The sequence below is a fragment of the Elephas maximus genome, chromosome 20, assembly GCF_024166365.1.
Source record: "Elephas maximus indicus isolate mEleMax1 chromosome 20, mEleMax1 primary haplotype, whole genome shotgun sequence".
In the NCBI taxonomy this organism is placed as follows: Eukaryota; Metazoa; Chordata; class Mammalia; order Proboscidea; family Elephantidae; genus Elephas; species Elephas maximus.
This window is the reverse complement of record NC_064838.1, coordinates 47,179,172-47,200,127: the sequence shown is the minus strand read 5'-3', so window position 1 is coordinate 47,200,127 and position 20,956 is coordinate 47,179,172. Positions and strand designations below refer to the sequence as shown.

The window sequence follows — 20,956 nt, the reverse complement described above, 5'->3', positions numbered from 1 at the left end:
GAGGGGCCATAAGGGTACTTGGGGGAGAGTGAGCTGACTCTGAGCCACAGGGAGCATGCCACACCCCTGAGGGTGGGGAGGTCTCATCCCACCACCAAGGAGAACAGGCAGGCTCTGCCTCTGAGTTTTTAGTTACAAAAGAAACCACTCTCCAGTAGTGGGAGCCAGAAGGTAGACAAGATGACCCCTTCAGCTCCCTTCCAGGCCTATGTGGCTATGACTTTTGCCCTCCACAGGGATGGCAGGAACCAATGTGCTCCTTGGCTGCCCAGACTGACGATTCTCAAGCTTGTTCTTCCTCAGCGTGCAAACATTTACGGAACTACATGCAGGCCCTGCCCTCATGGAGCTTCCAGTCCCCTCCCCTCAGTGGCAGGGCAGGAGTGATCCCAGAGAGTGATCCCAGGGCTGCATGGTTTGAACCCATTCCCTTCTGCTGGGGTCTGAAGGGGCAGAAGCCCCTTCCCCCTGCTCCCCTTCCTCCCATTTGAGAATCCTGGAGGTGACTTGGAGCAGGGCTTTTCAAGTTGCAGCGTGCCCACAAATCACCTGGGCGCTCATTAAAGTGCAGGCCCTGACTCAAGAGGTCTGGGACAGAGGCCTTTTTCAGTAGCAAGGCCTTCAAGCATAGTCAGGAGTTAGAGCTTGGAAGGGTCTGCAGTCCCCAAGCCCGTTTCAACCAGCCCCTCAGTGTTCAGAGAGAGGACTAGGGTCCAGAGAGGGGAAGAGATCTGCCCAAGACCCCAGAGCAGGTTCGCCTCAGGACTAGGCCAAGATCCCAGGGCTTGTGTGCCCCCAACCCAACCCTTGGTCCACCACCCTCCTCTGAGGCCCTCCCTGTGACCTTCCATGCTGAGCGAGCAAGCCCAGGTCACCTGGCCCTCACTGGAAAAGGTGAAGGGCAAGGCAGAGAGCAGCTAAAGACTCAACCGTGGGCCCCGGGGCAGAGCTCACCTTCTGTCCTGGCCCCAGACAGCAGGTAGGGGGCTGGGAGGTGGGCCCAATGGGAAGGGGGAAGCAGTGATGGCCTGGTCAGGGCTGGAGAAAACTGACCTAGTCACAAAGCCAAGTTGTCCAGACTCCAGGAAAATGAGAAATACAGGAGGGCTAAGGCAAGTTGGCAGGGAGACAGGGACTGAGTCCACCTGGTATTGGGCAGGATGGCCAGGTCCCGGAGACCACACAGGTACCCAGGGCCTTTTCAGGCCCCCAAGAGCCAGCTTCCACAGCAGCTAGCCCCATGGGGATTGAGTGTTGGGGTGCCCATGCAGCTCTAGCCCTTGTAGCATCTAGCTTTGGAGCCAGCTAACTGCAGCCTTAGGGACTTAAGCAGGGCCAGGAAGAAGCCGGGGCGTGGAGGGGAGCCAATAGGGGCTGAGCTGGCATCTTTCTCTCTGGCTGTCTGTGAGGGCCCCTCAATTTCCTTCCAATCTCTCCCACCATTATAAGGGCCCCTGGTAAATGTATGTCTTCAAGCTACTCTTCAGATGACCTCTACTCCTTGTCCCCCACCCTGGTCCCCAGGTTCTCAGACACTCCAGAACAAAAGGGCTGGCAGGCGCAGGTGACAGAGTTCAAGGCCCTCTGGCAGGCCGCTGAGGTGGAGCGTGACCGGCTCACCGAGTTTGTCACTGTCCTACAGAAACGGTAACACATGGCACCCAGGGACACTCTCTCATGGGCCTGCATGGGATAGGGGTGGACAGCCTGGCACAAGGGCATCCTCCTTGCCCAGGGGCTGGGCCTCATCCAAGTCTGGGTCCACCTCACCTGAGAGCTTGGCTCCCACAGGGTTGGTCTAGTGTATTCCCAGTCATGACTTGTGTGCCCATCTAAGTGCCCCATAGCCTTGGGGCCCTGCATCATAGGGACAGCCCTATCCTCCATGTGCACAAGTTGGACTGTCACATGGCATGTGGACATGAGGTGGGAGTCTCAGGGAGAGACTCTCTGGAGTAGTTGAGTCAAATCAACCCACCATAATTAAAATCTAGGATGACTCTGGCATTCTGCTTGGTGCTGTTGGAGAGTTGGTGGGAAGAAGACATAGGTTAGACCTATGTCTGTAATTACAAAAAAACAAGAGAGCTGCTGACAGATGGGGTAGCTGAGACTTCTCTGGGCCTGAAGGCCAAGACAGTAGACCAGGCGGCACAGTTTTCTCCAGAGGGTCGTTGACAGACTTCCATTCAGATAAATCAGTACCCCTCACTCAAGTGACCCTTTTGGCAAGAATTGCTGCTGCCTGGTCAACACATGATCCAACTGTGTGGCCTCCGCACTGAAAAACACAAAGGACAGAACTGAGTGCCTGACAGGCCATATCGTGTATCAGCTAGAGCTCTTTGGTGGCAAACAACAGAAACCAATTCTGAACTAAATTAAGTAAAAGGGAGTTTTTTGGAAGGTGCTGGGTAGCTGGCAGACTCTAAGGTGCAGGGCAAGAGAGGAGCCCAAGAAGGTCCAAGGATCTCGGTAGCAGGATCTGGGGTAGTCTCTTCCAAGCCACTGGCATAGTGCAGGCCTAGTGGCTTTGTATTCTTATAGTGCAGGACCTTCCTTTCTCAGGGATCCTCTGTATGTATTCCCATCCCAGCCTTGCACAGGAGGAGGTCTTTCTGTGTATCATCCTCCTCTCCGGGACTCTACCCTACAAACCCAGCTGCCTCAGCCTCCCAGCCCCCAGTCTCATCTCCTCAGCCCACTGAGAGCACTGGGCTCGGCTTGAGTTCACTCTCCCTGTATTCCAGGCAAAAAGTGTCTCAAACAGAAAGCCAGGTCTAGGGTAGAACTCATGTTATTTGTTTTCCTTCTCTCAGGGATCACAGCTGCCTGTTGTCCAGTGTCTGAAAATGCTTTCTTGTATTGTATCCATTTTTCTAGTTCTTTTTTTATGATAGGGAGGCCTAATCTGGTCAGTCTGCCGTGGCAGAAACCACTCAGTGCGTCTCTTACAAAAAAGCATATACTAGTTGGAAACCCTAGTGACATAGTGGTTAAAGAGCTACGACTGCTAATCAGAAGGCTGGCGGTTTGAATCTACGAGGCGCTCCTTGGAAACTCTATAGGGCAGTTCTACTCTGTCCTATAGGGTTGCTATGAGTTGGAATTGACTTGACGGCAATGGGTTTTTTTGGAGTTGGCTTTGTTTTAAAATTTAACCTGGGAGTTTCTGTGTTTTAACAATAGAGTTTAACCCATTTTCTGTTATTGTAATATTTGGAGTATTTTGATTATCCTTCTGTTTTCCATTTACCATGGTTTTTCTTTGCTCCTTTTTCTCCATTTTTCATCCTGATAGTAGATTGATTGAGTTTTATTTCCTTTTTTCTATTATTAGTTTGGAAGTTATCCATTCTATCTCTATTGTTTCCGTGGTTACCCTTAACTTTTAACATTAAACTCAGCAAGTCTAAAACCAGTGAGTTTCTTTATCATCTTTCAAGCAATAGAATAAATTTAGAATGTTTTAATTCTGATTTTCTACTTGGTCTTCCATCACTGTTTCCTAATATTTATCTTTCACATTCTTTTTTAAATGCCCTGAAATTAAACCACCCAAATTCATTGTTCTTTTTTAAAAAATGGTTTATTCTTTACTCTTGCCAATATGTTTAATATTTTAAGCATTTTTTAAATTTTTTAAACATAGTTTTACTTATTTTGTTGTTGCTGTTGTTGAGGATATACACAGCAAAACATACACCAATTTAACAGTTTCTACAGGTACAATTTAGTGATGTTGAAATTTAAACGTTTTAAAATGTTTCAAAATCTCTTCACTCAAAGTTGCTTCTTGCGTCTCAGTCTTCCTTCTGGGTTTAGTTTCCTTTGGACAAAAGTACATCCTGTAGTTCGGTGAGGGTATGTAAATGATTAACTCTGAGTCTTTGTTCACTCTTAAATGTCTTTATTATGCTTTTCTCTTGAATGATAATTTAATTGCATGTAAAATTCTAGATACATGGATATTTTTTTCTCAGCATTTTAAGGCTATAATTCCATCATCCATCATTGCTAAGAAGAAATCTGTATCAATTTGTCATTTCTTTGTCAGTAATGTTCTTTCTCTCTGGATGCTTTTTCAGATATTTTGTTTGTCTTTGATGTTTTGAAATTTCTCTATGATGTGTTTGGATACAAACTTTCTTTTCTTTTTCCTGCTCAGGAATTAGTGTGTTTTTTCAATCCAGGAGCTTCAGTTCTGAAAACCGTTCAGCCATTTTCTCTCCTCCATTTTCTTTATTCTTTTCATCTAAAACTCCTCCTAGTCAGCATATGTTAGATCTTCTTATTCTTTCCACTGCAGTTCTTAGTCTCTTAATATTTTGGGCTGAATTCTAGATAATATCTTCAAATCTATGATCCAGCTCACAAGATCTCTTCAGTTGTACTTCCTCTGCCATGAAATGTACTTTAAGAACTGTATTTTTCATTTCTAATGTAAACCTCCTGTTCTCTTTCTTGTAGCATTTGTTCTTTCATTAAGATTTCTCGCTTTTATCTTTTTAATAAATATTAGACTTACTTAAAAACCAAATACTTAGTCCCTTTAAAATTGCTCTATCTTCCTCATTACTTAGGATCCGAAGTAATGCTCTTGACTCCCCTCATGGTGAATTATTTCCCTGTGTGGTTTATATTTTTGTGTTGTTTTTGTGAGCTTATCTTCAGCGGGGATTTTTTTTTTTTTTTTTTTCCTCTTAGGAGTCCTAAGGGGCCTGGGTTATGAAAGTGCTCCTACAGAGTGGCTCTGCTTTTGTTTCTGTGGAGCCTTTGGGGTTTCAGTGGTCTCTGATTAGTACTTTATGTTAATTTATTGGCTTAAAATTTCCTGAACACATGAGTGCTGCCCTTGTGCTTCAGTTTCTCATGCGTGGTTTTTTTCCCCCACACTTAAGGCCCTGGTAAACTATGAGCTTCCTTGCCACTTCCCTGGGCTCGTAGATGGATAGTTTTTAAACCTCAAATGAGGCATTCTTTAGAGGCTTCCAGATTTATGTAGAAGACTCACTTCCAGCTTGCTGCCTTGTAGGAGCCCAAGTTTATGTCTTCTGCCCCTCACATTGGCATTAAAACCCTTATTGAAAGTTTTATTAGCTTTTCTATTACAAAAGTAATACTTCAACCAAAACCAGACCCATTGCTGTTGAGTCAAATCTGACTCATAGCGACCTCTATAGACAGAATGGCACTCTCCCATAGGGTTTTGAAGGAGTGACTGGTGGATTTGAGCTGCTGATCTTTTGGTTAGCAGCCAAGTTCTTAACCACTGTGCCACCAGGGCTCCAATGTAATACTTAGTTATTGCAAAAAAGCTTCCTTTCCCAGCCCCCAATTCCTCATTCTTCACAGATAAGAACTGTTATCCAGTTTTTTTTCTTTGTACATTCAATTTATATACACATGTGCATACATTACATATACTATTAAAAAATGGACTCACACTAAACACATCTTTACATTTTTGGGGGTAGCGTTTCTGTATCATAAATTCCTAAAAGTGGAATTGATGAATCAAAGAATATATACATTTAAAATGTTCACAATAATGGCAAACTGCCCTTTTAAAATGAATCAGTTTACATTCTCACCAATAATGTGAACTACTGACCATTTCCGCATATCCTCACAGACACAGTTTTATCAGTCTTTAATATTTTTGCCAAACTAATTTAAAAAATTAATAGTTTGCTGCTTTAATGTGCTTTTGCTATGGCCTAAAGAGAATAAGCATATTTTTAATGTGCTCATAGCCTTTTATGTGTTCTTTTCTGTTAAATGCCTGTTCAGGTTGTTTTATATTTTTCTTTGATTTACAAGAGCACTTCGTACACTATGTATGTAATATTATGTGTTGTGCATATACTATATAATATTGTGTAGGTTTATCTTTGTAAAGATCGTGTATCATTGTAGTAAATTAATTTCTGGGTCTAAGGGACCTCCTCATCCGAGAATCCTTTGTCAGCATCCCCACAATTATAGTTTCTGTGAAAGCAACATTTTAAACATAAAAGCATTCACTAACGATCTGACTACTTAGTATTCTTCACACTGGCACTGGGTCAAGTTAATCAGACTCTTGCAAGTGTTTTAAATACAATGAAATTCAATTACAGAGTAAAAAGACAAATCTTTCGACATACTTGGAATTTCGTGAGGCTAGTTAGTTAGTACACATGACGTTGAAGAACTGTGAGAATCACACTCAAAGCCGTTGACAAATGAAGATCTAACAGAGTTAGACCAGTTAGTAATTGAGGAAGAGAAAATCAGTGTGGACAAAGACTGATCAAAAAAGAAATCTGAGTTTCAAAGGGTTTGAGAGGTCTTGAGTGGAGCTAGACATCCGTACAGGTCAGGCTAGAGGGGCAGCCTCCGCCCAGGCCACAGTGAAGAAGTGAGAAGGAACGGGCTTTGGGGTGTGTTTGGGGGAAAAGCTGCCGGGCCTGCTAATGGATTGGAAGCGGGAGGCGAGGAAGGAAGAGGAGGCAAGGGTGACTCCCAAGCTTTTTGACTGAGCAACTGCATGAGCGACAGTGACATTTTATCATGATGGGGAAGGCACGTTGGGGGAAGAACCTGAGAAATCAAAAGTTTGGTGGTTCCTAAATTTTGTGGGAATTCGTAAAACCCTTTATGATTTTATATGGTGTTTGCCGTTGATGTCTTTTATTATTTCCCGTTACAAAGTTAAACAAAATATAAGCATTACTGAAATACATAGCAGAGAAACGAAAGCCCCTTCCCCACAGATAAACTGGTCAATGATTCCTGCATATCCCTCTAACTTTGTTTTCCATTCATCAGCTGAGGTACCTTAGCATTAATATTTATCTGTTTTTGAATTTAAAAGGAGCCCTGGTGGCACAGTGTGATGGCACAGTGCTTAAGCGCTCTGCAGCTAACCAAAAGGTTGAAAGTTCAAAGCCACCGGCCACTCCATGTGAGAAAGATGTGGCAGTCTGCTTCCGTAAAGATTACAGCCATGGAAACCCTTTGAGGCAGTTCTACTCTGTCCTATAGTGTCGCTCTGAGTCAGAATCAACTCAACAGCAACGGGATTTTTAAATTTTTAATTTGTTATAAAATTTTTAAGTTGATCATACATTATGCATATTCTTCTGCTACTTATTTCACTTAGCAGTATATCGCAGACATTCTCTTCATATCAGTAGCATATTCTTTTTATGGTTACTTAGTACTTTATTGTGTGAATCCACTATTATTTATTTACCGTTCCTCTATTGATAGGTTATTGGTTTCTGATTTTAAAATATTTTATTGTGTTAAGATGTTTCCTTCCATTCTCGTTTGACTCTGACTTTTTTTTTTCAGTCAGAAATGGCTAATGATTTTACCAAAAGAATCACGTGGCTTTAACCCTAATGTTGAGTCTTATACCTCTAGTGTTGAATAAGCCTTGTGTTCCTTGAACAGTATTCTGCTGCAGTATTCTCTTCCAATTCCACTGCATTTTATTTTCTTTCTTTTTCCCTCTGTTTTTACTGTGATGGGCAGAATTCTAAGATGACCACCAAGATTTCCACCCCTTGGTGTCCGTGGCTTATATACTTCCCTTCCCTTGAGTGTGGGCAGAACCTGTAAATATAATAGGATAGCATTCTCATGATTACACTAATTGACATGACAAAAGAGATTTTGCAGATATATACAGTAAAACCTTCTAAAGCCAGAACCTGCGTAAGGTGGAAACCTGTCAGACAAGGAAAACTAAAAAATTTTCCACTAAGACGAGCAATAGAAAATATTAAGGCTGCACCCTGTCAAAGGCAGAAAACTTATAAAAGCCAAAAAACCAAACCCAGTACAGTCGAGTCGAAACTCATAAGACCTGGAAAAACAAGGCAGTCCCGTTGAGTTCTAGCTCTCATAGATTTCACTGTCCAAGGCTACTAATCAGATGACTTTGAGTTAATCAAAAGGGACATGACCTGAGTGGGCCTGACCAAACCACAAAAATCAAACCAAACCTTCTGCCATCTAGTTGATTTCGACTCGTCCTTTAAATCAGAATCTAGAGATCAGAGAGAACCCTGGTGGCATAGTTGTTAAGAGCTTGGCTGCCAACCAAAAGGTCGACAGTTTGAATCCACCAGCTGCTCCTTGGAACCTCTTTGGAGAGGTTCTCCTTGGTCCTACAGGGTTGCTATGAGTGGGAATCAACTCCACGGCCACAGGTTTTTAGAGGTCAGAGACAGAAGGCGTCAGAGAGTAGAAGCGGCAGAGACATTCCCCTGCAGCCCTTGAAGGAGCAAGTTGCCAATTTGTGGAGAGAGCCCCATGGTAGGGGTTGGTGGGCGGGCTCTAGGAGCTGCAACAGTTCCCAGCCAATGGCCAGCAAGGAAATGGGGACACTGTCCTACAACCACAAGGAACTGAACTCTGCCAGCAACCTGAATGAGCTTGGAAGAGGACTCCGAGCCTGGGATGACATAGCAGCCCCTTCTGACACTGTGATTTCGGTCGTATGAGACCCTGAGCAGAAAACCCAGCTAAGCCCAGTCTCGGCTTCTGCCCTAAAGGAACTGTGAGAAAATAAATATGTGTTGTTTTAAGCCACTAAGTTCACAGCAATGTGTTATGTGTCAATAGAAAATTAATACATTTGCTCTCCCACTACCTGTGAAATTGGATCTTTTAGAAACATATGAGAAGCTGTTGGTTTTTTCTATGTTGTGGAATAGTCTGATCAGTAAGAATGATCAGTTCCTGGGAGGTTAGATAGAACTTCCTTGAGAACCTGTCTTGGCCTGATATCTTTTTTGAAGGTACATCTTTGACAACCTTTTTTAAAGTTCAGGCCTTCTGTCTCTTCTTGAAATATTAATGTGTCCTTTTGGTTGCTTAGAGAATTAAATAAAATAATGCATGCACAGTGCCTTACTTAACACAGCACCTGGCTCATGGAAAGTACTCAAAAATTGCTAGCTGGGTTGTTGATATAAGATTTTCACCTATCCTGGAGTTCAGATATGTCACCAGCTGTGTCTAAGGGTGTCTGTTTTTGTAATCCTATCTGGTGCAGTGAGCCCTTTTGATCTGAAAACTTCAGGTCTTTCTGAGCTCAGGGAAAATTTCTTTTATCATTTTTCTCATTATTGCTTCTTTTCTGCATTTCCCATTCTTACTAGAGGTCCTGTTATTTGGAGGTTAGATTCTCTGATTCTGTCCTCCATGGCTCTTATCTTTTCACTAATAGTTGCCACTTCTTGGGTTATTTTTACTCTGTGTTCCAGGATAACTCCCCAGTTTGTTTTCAAGATCACTGATTTGATTTTCACCAGGGACCATTTCATTTTTCAGTACTTCTGATGAGTATTTAAGTTCGGAGATGTTTCTTCTTGTTTCTAAGAGCTCTTTCTCACTGTATTAGCTCTTCTACAATATTTTTCAAATCTTGTTGAGAAGTCACTGAAACATGTTTAAGCCTTCTCCCTCCTGCCTCCTCTGCTATATCCACGTCAACAGGTAACCTGGGCTGATTTTCCAGCCTGGACCCCTCTTTCAAGCAACTGATTCCCTTAAATGCCCAGCGGTTTGCCATCACCTATGTGTATTCTTACTGTACTGCTGGATCTGCCAGTCCTGGCCACAGGTGTAGTTTCCCTCAGCTTCACAGGGTTCTGACCTCTGGGCTCACTGGCAGCAGCAGGTGACTTCTGGGAAAAAGACTGCCCCTCACTGTCCACTGCCCCTCACTACACACCTAGAACAGTGCCTAGCATATGTGGGCAGTCAGGACATGTTTTGTGAGTGAATGAGTGAATGGATGATGGAGTGGTGTGACCTTCTTTCAGGATCAGGGCTTCATGAGGAAAAGTCACAGCCAAGACATAGTGAGGGTCATTCTGGATGAGAAATGCCAAGGCCAGGAGTATTTTAAAGGGGGCAGGAGGTGGATGGGTGAGGGTTAGCCTCAGCCTTGGGAAACACAATCAGATTTATGGATGGAAAGGATTTATCCTCCCATGCCCAGTGGGGGATGAGGCAGCCATGTGAGTCCCTACCTGAGGCAGATTTTTGAGGAGGCTGAGCAATGTGAGGCCCAGGTTGTTGGCTCCAAAGGCCACTGCTCAGTCACCCCCAATGGCTCCAGCCACTTTTCATCCAACATGCCAGGCAGGTGAGGATAGGCAAGGCCACATCTCATCCTGTACTGGCCTCTAACTGACAAATCACAGAAAGTCAGTGCCCCAGTCTTTTTATAAGCTTTTGTCAATAGAAATAAAAGATCGGAGCCTCCTCGTTACCATTCCAGGTAACAGGTGAAGCTGAAGTCTAATTCGGATGTCGCCACCAAGCCTGCTCCTTAACCCACCGCACCCCCAGTATCTGTTGAGCGTTCCCTTCTAGACCTTTGCTCCTGCATTTACAGGCATGAATAGGTGGGCATAGAAAATTTACTATTTAGTGAATTTTTTTTAACATAAACGGTATATTATATGTCTTTTTCACCAGTCCTATGACTCAGAGATCTATCCATGTTTGTATATATACAGATCTATCTACCCATTCTTTCTCATTGCTCTAGAGCAGTGCTCTGCAGACTGACCTTCTGCAGTGACGGAAATGTTCTGTGTCTGTGCCGTTCAAAACAGTAGCCACACGTGGCCCTTGAGCACTTGAAATGTGGCTAGTGTGACTGAAGGACTGAATGGTTAATTTTCATGAATAATCATTAATTCTCATTTAAATACCTACATGTAGATGTGAGGCTGGCAGCTACCATGCTGGCCAGCACAGCTCCATCATATTCCATAGTACAAGTTTGCTACCATTTTTTTTGTCTTTCCCCTGTTGATGGACCTTTTAGATTGTTTTAGCTTCTTTGGTTTAAAAATGAAGTTTCAAAGAATACGCTTCGACAGCCCTCTTTGGGCATGTATGTTTCTCTAGGGCCCTAAACCTTCCTTGCCAAGATTGTGTTGTTGTTGTGTGCTGTCGAATCAATTCTGACTCATAGCAACTGTATAGGACAGAGTAGCACTGCCCCATAGGGTTTCTAAGGACCGGCTGGTAGATTTTGGTTAGCAGCCTCAGCTTTTAACCACTTCACCACCAGGGCTGTATACTGTTCAAAACTGTTGCCATTCTGTATCTTTCTGGCCCATCACCAAGGTGGAAAGACCACTTACTGAGGCTGCCACCCTAATTTGCAGAGCCCTGGCCTTCTGGTTGAGCTGTAGTACCGCAGAAGCTGGAAACACCACACCCAGTCCCAGAGAGATTAAAACAAATCCTTGGTGTGAAATAACCACATAAAAAGGCCTTCAAGGCCCATGAATTTATGACAAGTACAGTATGTGGAAAATGAAACAATGGAGGAAAGGTGATCACTAACTCCAGGAAAAGCAGAAAATTACATATGAAAGGCAATCATTAGTGCACTGTGTATCTCCACTCTGAATAATTGGTCTAACGATGCAACCCTCTGTAGTAGGCAGAACTTTGACCCCCAGTGCCCTTCTCTCTCTGGTGTTACATCTATCAGTGCTTAGTATTACATGGCAGAAGGGACTTTGCAGATGTAATTATGGTTATGGACCTTAAAATAGGGCGATGATTGTGGATTATCCATATGGGTCCAATCTAATCCGCGGAGCCCTTAAAGGCAGAGAAATTTCTCCAGCTGGGGTCAGTCAGAGCGATGCTGCAGACAAGAGCAGAGAGTCTAAACATGAGAAGGACCTGCTGTTGCTGGTTTAGAAGACAGAGGTAGTCAGCTGGCCTTTAGAAGTTGGGAACGACCCAAACCGGCAACCAGCAAGGAAATGGAGGCCTCAGTCCGAAACTACCAAGAACTGAATTCTACCAACAACCTGAATGAGCCTAGCCACCAGTTGTCCCCCAAAGACTCCAGATAAGAGCCCAGGGGAGCCGACACTTTGATTTCAGCCTTGTGGAACCTGGAGCAAAGAAACCAACTGAAGTGCCAGACTCTTGACTTACAGACCTGTGAGATGATAGATCTGCTCTGTTCTAAGCCACTAAATTTATGGCAGTTTGTTACAGCAGCAGTAGAAAACTAATACACCACCTAATATTAATTCAGAAAAAAAAATGGTAATCTAACTACACTGAGAGATAGGGAGGTGACTGTGTTTTCAGGAGACAGTACTTTAAGAAAACTAAATTCTCATGTTACATGACAGGAAGTAAAAAAGATGCTATTTAAACCTTAGGAAAAATACCAGTATAAGCATCTATAGAAATCTGACGGTAAATATTCAAAGAAACAGCTAAAAGTGTTGGAAATGGTTGCTTCTGGAGAACAGGAGATAGACATGAGGAAGGGCTGCTGATTTTTTTCATCATAAGCCTTGGAGAGAATGATATGATTTTTAAATGCCTATTCCTGTGTCACTCCAATAAAAATTAAGAAAACTAAATCCCACCACCAGCAATGTTAAGAGTTGCCCACCTCGCTGAGCACCTGAGCAGGTGTGATGGGACCTGCCCGCGCTGCCAGGGGTGTGGCAGCTGCTCCTCTCTGATTCCCAGGGTGGAGGAGAGCAACAGCAAGCTTCTGGAGTCAGAGAGGAAGCTCCAGGAGGAGCGGCAGCGTGCTGTAGTGCTGGAGCAACACCTGGAGAAGATGCGCCTGGAGCCCGGGCGGGCGCCGGACTCGCAGAAAGCAGCCCCCAGGAGCAAAGCAGGTAGGGCTGGGGCAGGGACTCTAGGTGAGGTGGGGATGGGGCCAACCTTACTGCTGATGGCGGAGCCAACCTGCAGCACTGTTCAGCCCCACTGGTGAGAATGTGGGAAGCAGAGGCCTCCACCAGGGCGGCACTCTCCCTGCCCCAGTTGCTGGGTATCCTCTTTCCCTGGCCTCCTAGTCAGAACCAGGAGCCCAGCCCAGCTGCAAGCCCTTACCCCGTAGTGCCTCTGCTGACTGCCCTGAGCTACCACCTCCACTGCCATCCCTACCCTAGCCCTGAACCCACACTGTCCTGAGCCAACTGTACTCAGGGTTGGTTGTGGGGCAAAGTTGGTCTGCTGGGGAGACACACACAGCAGTGGCAGCAGTCAAGCTAAGTAGACCTCTCCATAGGTTCTGTAACGCAGGCTCCTTCTTGTGTCTGTGGCTCCACCACCCTCGATACTCAGCTCCTATGTCATAGTTTAAGATGGCTGCTCCACTTCCCCTACCAGCAGAGGGAAGGGGAGAAGGGAAGGAGACAACCCCTTCCTGTCCTTTTAAGGGTACGGCCCTCAAGTTGCAGGTGTTGCTCCTCCTCTCATCCCAATGCCCATATCCTTGTCCCCTGACCACATCCAGCTGCAGAAGGAAGCTGGGAAATGTTGTCTTAATCTAAAAGGCCTATTGCTCTAATACAGCAGTTTTCAAGATGTGGTTTCCAGACCAGCAGCATCAGCATCGTGTTGGGCTGGGGTGAGCTGGGGTTGTGGGATCCCAGAGCCAGAAGCCATTTCTGGGGTGGCTAACCCCCAGGGAAGAAGAACTTCCAGTGTGGAGGGGCTGGGCCTGTCTCCTTCTGACCTCCCTACCCCACCACCCTCCAGGTTCTGGGGTAGAGGTGCTACTGCCCCCACCGCACTGTCTCCCAGCATCCCCAGTAGTCCACCACTCCCTCCCCCAGCCAAGGACACTCGGAATCTTGTTCCCAGCACTCAGCCCAGACGAGGTCAGAATGTTTCAGAAGGACATGCCAGAAATGGGTCACCAGGGGCCTCTTGCTTACCCTTCTCTCACCAGCAGGGCCAGGCCATGATAGGACTTCCAGCAACTGCTGAGAGTCCAGGCTGGAGAAGGTCCCTGGGGCTCAACCCTACTGACCTGCCAGAAGTATTGTGTCTCCAAGCTTCGGGCCCACCTCCTGTCAGGCTCCCAACCAGGGAGGACTAAGCCACACAGTTTTCTGAGGGCTCCAGCAAGAATGCCCCTTTGGTCTTGCATGGACAGTAAGGGAGCAGCTGCCTGACAGTGTCCATGTGGTCCCTGCTACTGGCTGGCCTGTGACATGGACAGAGCACTGCCTCTTTGGGGAGCGTAGCAACCTCCAGCCTGTAAAATAAGGAGACCAGAATCTGGAATTCCATTCCAGTGGGGGAGATAGACAAGAAACAAGTAAACCAGTAAAAGACGTGATAGGTCACGTGGTGACTTGAAGCAGAAGCGGGGTGGGGGGAGGGTGTCAGAGGAAGCAGCTGTTATTTATGGGTTGGCCAGTGAAGACCTTACTGAGGAGCTGACACTGAGCAGAGATGGGGGCAGGGACGTGTCATGCAGATACCTGGGGGGAGAGCACCCAGCCTGAGGGAAGGGCAAGTGCAAAGGTGCTGCTGCCTTGGGAGCTTGGCTAGAGGCTTGGAGGAACAGCAACGAGACAGCCTGGCTGGAGTGGGGTGAGGGGAGGAGGAATGAGAGATTAGAGAAGTCATGGGCCACTGAGGCCCAGTTACTCAAGGCCCCGAAGTCAAAGTGTGAACTCATGAACTCACTCAGGCCTCACAAAGCTCTAGAGGCAAGAACTATTATCTGCATCTTATAGGTGAGAAAACTGGCTCAAAGGGGTTGCTGGGTTACCTGAGGCCACACAGCAGAGGGGATGAAAGCCAGGTCTGATGCCAGGCAAGCTCCCCTGGGGCCACACCACTCCTGAGAACCACACCACCTTGAGGCCCTTTTCTGCACAGAGAATTTCTGATGCTGTGATTTTGCCCAAGTTCCCCACGAGTTGGGCCTTGTCTTCTTTTTCTGAGTATCAGCCTAATGACTTCAGTTTCCCTTCTCATGTGGCTCTGTGGTCGCTGGCTGCCCGAGATCCCCTGCTTCCTAGTATGGAGCTGCTGACCCAGATGGGGGCTGGCAGAGGAGGAGGGGACCTAGTGGTGTGAGGGCATCAGATGTAGTGATGGCCTAGACTCGGGCCTACCACCAGGCCAGATCTCAGGCCTGCTGGCTTCTTTTGTTGGACACAAACTACCAGAAACTTGTAAGGCATAAAGATGGAGACAGTGATATGGGAAACCAACTTGGTCCAAAGCAGGCTGAGCCAGGGCTGTTGCAGAGGCCAAAGCCAGGGTCAGGGGAAAGCAGAGCGGGTATCAGGAAGGGCTTCTGGAGGGGGCAGCCCTCAGCCTGCACCTTGAAGGGAGTGAATGCTCAGCAAGAGGAGAAGCAGGAAGGGAAATCAGTCCAGGCAGTGGGAACACCCAGAGCAAACACGTGGAGGGGGTGTGGGCATCGGGAGAGGAGAGGGAGGTGGCTTCATCACAGAAAGTGGCTGCTACCCCTGCAGGTCCGCCAGCTTCTAACACCAAGCACAGCCCAAGTGTGAGCAACAGGAAGGACCCGTCCTTCGCCCAGCTCTCTGACGTGCCCATGGAATCCCAGATGGAGGAGCTAACCACCAGGTGCTCCCCTGCCCCGCCTTCCTGAAAGGGTGAAGTTGTTTGGGTGGAGGTGGTTTGATGAGTAGAAGGACGGTGTCGGCTTTGCACCTTCAACTTCTGTTTGCCCAGAAGGCAGATCCAGGGCTCTAGGCCTGCAATTCAGGGACTGGCCATCAGAGGGCACACAGGCCCAGCAGGACCCTGATGACGCCATGGTCCCAAGAGGTTAATTAGGCGTGGGTTGCTGAACCCACTTGTCTCAGTTAAGCCATTTAAGATCAAATGCAGTGATGGGAAAGGAAGGAGAAGGAACCTCTGCCAATTAATACTCTCCTTATGCAGCCAACGTTTGATGGGAGCTACTGGGTGTCAGGAAACCCTGGTGGTGTAGTGGTTAAGAGCTACAGCTGCTAAACAAAAGGTCGGCAGTTGAAATCTACCAGGCACTCCTTGGAAACCCTTCGGGGCAGTTCTACTCTGTCCTGTAGGGTTGCTATGAGTCGGAATCAACTTGACGGTAGTGGGTTTTTGGTAGGTTACTGGGTGCCAGGCCCAGGGCCGCGGGCAAGCCCCAGAGAGGACTCTTGCATGGCTATTGCCCCAAGGGTCCATGCTGGAAGCCCCATTCCCAGGGGCCCCTGTGTACACACAGCTGGGGCAATGCTGAGCCCTGTCTCCATGTGGTCCAGGCTGGCCATCCAGGTGGAAGAGAATGACATGCTGAAGGCTGCCCTGGGTAGTGCCCTGCGGGGGAAGGAGGAGGACTTCCGTGTGTACCACGAGACCCTGGACCAGGTGAAAGGGGTTTTTCTGCAGGCCCTGCGGCAGCAGAAGGCAGACAAGCACTAGCAGGGCGGCCCAAGTGTCAGCCTGGCCAGACTGGGCATCCTCAGGCCTTGAGAGGACAAAGCTCTGTGTGAGGACTCCAGCCACCCCAGGAAGCCAGCCCAAGGCAGCCAGCTCAGCCCCTCCTCCCAGAAGAGGCTCCCCAAGATAACCAAAGCCAAGAACACAGGCCAGGAGGGCAAAGGAGAAGCCCTGGTGGAGCCTGGAGATGAAGCCCTAGGCAGGCTTGGCTACAGAGAGGCCCAGCGGCCAGCTTGGCATCAGCAAGAGCTCTGGGACAGCCAGCCAGCTGTGCAAGGACAGAGGCAGTCCCTCCGGCAGGTGCTGACTGCCTTTGTCCTAGCTGGGGGCCCCTGCACCCCCACGTAGCTCCTCATACAGGAGAGCCCTCCGTGCTCTGGCCTGGGTGTATCCCCCTGGCCACCCAGCCCACCCTGCCCCCACACCAGGGCATGAGTGCCTCATGCATCCCTCACACCCCCCAAGGCTCCATCTGTGGCCACCCCCTGCCCCCCCTCCCACAGACCTGGGGTACCACCTCCTCATGCTCTCAGCCATGTCAGCCTCTCCCTCAGCAGCAGACCCTTGGACTTGTAATAATAATAATGATCTTCATAGTTGCCATAGCTCCTAGTGAGTGAGCATCTACTGTGGAAACCTGACCCCGTATCGTCCTTCCAACCATCCAGGGGATTGTCCCCCTATTTTAGGAATGAAGAAACTGAGGCTCACAGAAAGAAGCAGATGTAATATTTAACCCTGGCCTGCCTGACTCCAAAACCAGAGTCCTCCAGTCAAGCAGCTTGCCCAGGGCAGGAGAGTGCACCCACAGCTGGACAGCTCTGCCCCAGCCAGCTGCCCCAAAAGACACTGCCCTCTGCCTCCAGAATGCTGCAGCTGGTGGGTGCTGGTGGTGGCAGAGGTGGGACTATGCAGGAGCTTTGGGCAGGCAGGGTGGAGGGTTCCGTGCACCTCCCTCGCCCTGGGACAGGGACAAGCTGGGAGGGCTTGCTGCGGGAGGTGCAGGACCCCTCTGTGACTGCCACAGTGTCACCTCCAGTTAACTTTGGTTACAGCCATGGGGAAGAGGTGGCCCCAAGGACCCCAAACATCATGGCCACATGTGTGCAGACACAGGTCCTCACAGAAATGCAATGCACACACACTAGATTCAGGAGCACACATCTGTGCATATGTGCACATGTGCCCACAGACACCTGGCTGACTGGCCCCCATAGCACCGCCCACAGAAGCATGCACACACCTGCATACGCACCCACACACAGGGGAGCATGCACGTATGTGCAGACACACTCCCACACGTGAAGACACAGTCACTTGTGTCACCTGTATAGTGGCACACACAAATGCAAGTGCACCCAGGGACACACACTTGCATGCATGAGTACACACACATATCAGGGGGACACCGCCTCCCCCAGGGGAAGCCCAGCTGAGAGAAGACAGCCCTGGTCACAGGGTGTGAACAGGGGCCTGGGTAGATGCTTTCCCTACTCACCAGCTACGTAACCTTGGGCAAGTTTTTTTTAACCTTCCTGTGCCTCCATTGGAAAGCCTGGTGGCATAGTGGTTAAGTGCTACGGCTGTTAACCAAAGGGTCGGCAGTTCGAGTCCGCCAGGCACTCCTTGGAAACACTATGGGGTAGGTCTACTCTGTCCTATAGAGTTACTATAAGCTATGACTCGGGATCAACTCGACAGCACTGGGTTTGCTTGGTTTTTGTGCCTCCATGTCCTGAAGTGTAAAATGAGGACAATGATAGAACCCTCCCTCATAAGGCTGTTATAGGGTCAAAGAATAACTCAAAGACACTGAGAAAATCAATTTAACCATGTATGTCCCTTGTACAGAAGTGAACATACATGAATAGATTGATTTTACCCCACAAAAAATGGGATTTACATAAGAGGGGAGAAACACTGCAGACAATGGGGCACAGTAAATCTTGTTTGCCCATTTTTGGGTAAACTGATTAGCTGGGTCTTGCAGAGGTCAGTGTGGGCATGGTCCTTGCTCAGGCCAACTGTGGGTATAAAGACGACTGTTTCTGTTTATGAATTCTGCGGGCAACCTTGAGAGCCCAGCTGTGGAGCTTTGAGGCAGGCCCCTTGCCACATCTGCTGGCACCTGCCATCGGCACCCCCGGCTTAGGCCAGGTCTGCTCCATTCCCTCATCCAGGCTCTCTTCAGGCTTCAATGAGTTAGAGGTGCCAGATGCTTAGAGCAGTGCCTGGCACACAGCACTCAATAAATGACGGCTCTTAGTATTTCCTCTGTTAGTTCAATGAGTGCTCGTTGAGCAGCTTCCCTGCCCCAGGCACAGGAGTGCAAGGTGAGTCAGACACAGCCCCTGATCTCCAGGAACTCCCAGGCCAGCTGGGGAGACAGAGCCATCACAGGTCACCAACTACTCAGCCATCAGTCACCAGCCTCTCCAGGCTGTTCGGGGATGGGAGGCATATCTGCTTGCTTCCTTCTTTCAGGGAGCTCCTGGTCCAGTCTGAGGCGTGGGAAACAGGGCCATGAAGGGGCAGGAGGGGTGAGTGAAGGATGCAGTGACGGGCTGTGGCACCAGAGCCCCCCACCTTCCTCCCTGCGGCTCCCAGACTCCTTGTCCAGGGTGGGGAAGTGGAAGATGTCAGGAAGCCATCTGCCCATCACATCTCCCTGAGGTAGAGGGTGGTGGGAAGGAGAGGCCCAGGAGAGCCAGGGAGAAGAATTTTTAAGGGAAGGCAGGGTTGTCAAATGGGCCAAGGAGTGAGGCCCTGAGGGATCTAACCCAGGTGGGCCGAATGGGGAGTAGGGCAGCCTGTCTGTCCAGGTTAGTGCCCATGGCCCCTCCTGGGCAGTACCAGCTGCCCCTGAGCCCTGAGGTGATCTCCCTATACCTCAGGTAGGTGGGCAGCAGGCCGGCTGGACTTGCCTTTTACAGAGAAGAACACTGAGGTCCCTGCCCAGAGCCACAAGGTATGTGTGAAGGGGCAAGGACAAGGAGAGAGGCCAGGTGGTAAAGAGGCTTCAGGTGAGGACTCTTTGTGGCTGCACAGCAGGCAGGTGCTGCAGGCCTAGGTGCTCAGGTTCTGGCACTGACAGGTGAGACCCCGCTGAGCCGTGGCCGTGGCTCCTTATGGGGCCTCTGGGACACTGCAGCTGAGCTGGACAAGGTGACTCAGGCAGAGCCCCAAACACATTCTGCTGCCACTGGGCCCCTCCCTTTCTCCAGGAGCAGCTGGGGTGCTACTCTGGGTCCCCGACATTCAATGGGCAGAGCTGACCTCTTCTCCCTGCCTTCTTGCCCAGAGAGCTCACAGCCAGGAAGTCTCTGCCTGCTCACCCCATTCCAGAGGTGCAGCCTCCACACAGTCTCCTAAGTCCCTGCTCCCTGCATACACACATAACACACACAAACACACACAATACGTATACACCACACACCCAGACACCACAGAACACACACACAACTCATGAATGTACATCTGCCACAAACAACATACAATGCAAAACAGTCACAAAACACAATGATAAACACACACACACATAACACGTGAATATAAACCTGCCACAAACAACATGCAATACAAAACAAACAGTCACAAAACACAATGATAGACACACACAGAGAGGGTATTTTCCCTGCCTTTTTACTTCAAGCAACAAAAAACATGGAGAGGTGAACAACGATTTGGTGTCCCCGAGGCCGGAGAGAATCGGCCCCCTCCCCGCCATGTTTCTAGTGGCCCTTGTGGCTTGTGGGAAGTTGACCCCAGGTCCTTATGCTGGCCTCAGCCCAGTCACAGCTTCTTTCCTGCCCCTCCTTTTGTGGGCTGGCCACACCATGCCCCCTTCCCTCCCACCACCCCTCACACAGGGTAGAGCTGACTGTCTAGGCCCAGGTTCAAGGGGCCTCCCCTGTCCTCCACACCTCCTGCCATCCCCACAGGCCAAGCTCCCTGCCAGTCCCGCTGTGTGGGGCTCGCCTGGATGAGTGTGTGAGTCCCTGCCTTTCTGGGCCTCTGGAGGGCAGGGCACTGTGGGCCCTCACAGCCTCTTCATGAGCAGTTCATGGAGCCAAGCCCTTGTCAAGTAGTAAGCCCTTGGAAAACCACCACACCACCCCCACCAAAACCCAGTGAGATTAGGGCCAGCAGTATGTACATTTCACAAACGAGGGTCTGAGGCCCAGAGAAGTGAAGAGAATGGCCCAAATCACACCAACGGGGCAGAGCTGCGGCTCAAGGCAGTGGGCTAAATCTGCGCTTCTAACCCCGGGGCCACACCACCTGCCTGATTCCCTCCTCAGGCCTGAGCTGGCACCAGCTGGATGTCAGGCTGGCCCAGGCTGGTCTCGGGCAGCGTGGGTGTGGATGAGCAGGGTCCTCACCCTGCAGGGCAATCAGTTCCAGAGGCTCATAGGCCTGACCCAAAGGCTTAACCTCCTTGTGCATCAGTTCCTCTTCTACCACGGGTTGTGGTGACATGAAAAAGAATCCAGGTACAGCCTTAAAATCAGGCCTGGCTAGCATTATTATTTTATTCTGACCATCACTGAGTACCTTCAGGACTGCTCAGGTGTCTCCCCCTCCAGGAAGCCTCTTTAACCTCTGCAGTCTGGCTCAGGCCCCCTCACTGGTCTCCTCTAGCGACCTCCACCCCTGACTGCAGCACCCACTCTGCAGTAATCATCATTCACAGCTTCTCGGGGTC

General features: G+C 48.8%; 1 protein-coding gene across 7 annotated transcripts in view; it reads left to right on the top strand.

Moving 5' to 3' along the window:
- CCDC13 (coiled-coil domain containing 13) overlaps positions 1-19,192 on the top strand; it is a 56,941-nt gene extending 37,749 nt beyond the window's left edge. For 2 of the 7 annotated variants that reach the window (XM_049863460.1, XM_049863458.1), the window contains 4 exons: positions 1,525-1,647; positions 12,529-12,683; positions 15,291-15,405; positions 16,074-16,909. In XM_049863460.1, the coding sequence (XP_049719417.1) occupies positions 1,525-1,647; positions 12,529-12,683; positions 15,291-15,405; positions 16,074-16,233 (553 nt within the window). In that variant the 3' untranslated portion in view covers positions 16,234-16,909. Of the gene's footprint in view, positions 1-236; positions 1,455-1,524; positions 1,648-12,528; positions 12,684-15,290; positions 15,406-16,073; positions 16,910-16,940 lie in introns of those variants that run through there. The other 5 variants (XR_007514506.1, XR_007514505.1, XM_049863459.1 and 2 more) reach the window with 5 other exon arrangements.
- Positions 19,193-20,956: the final 1,764 nt, after the last annotated feature.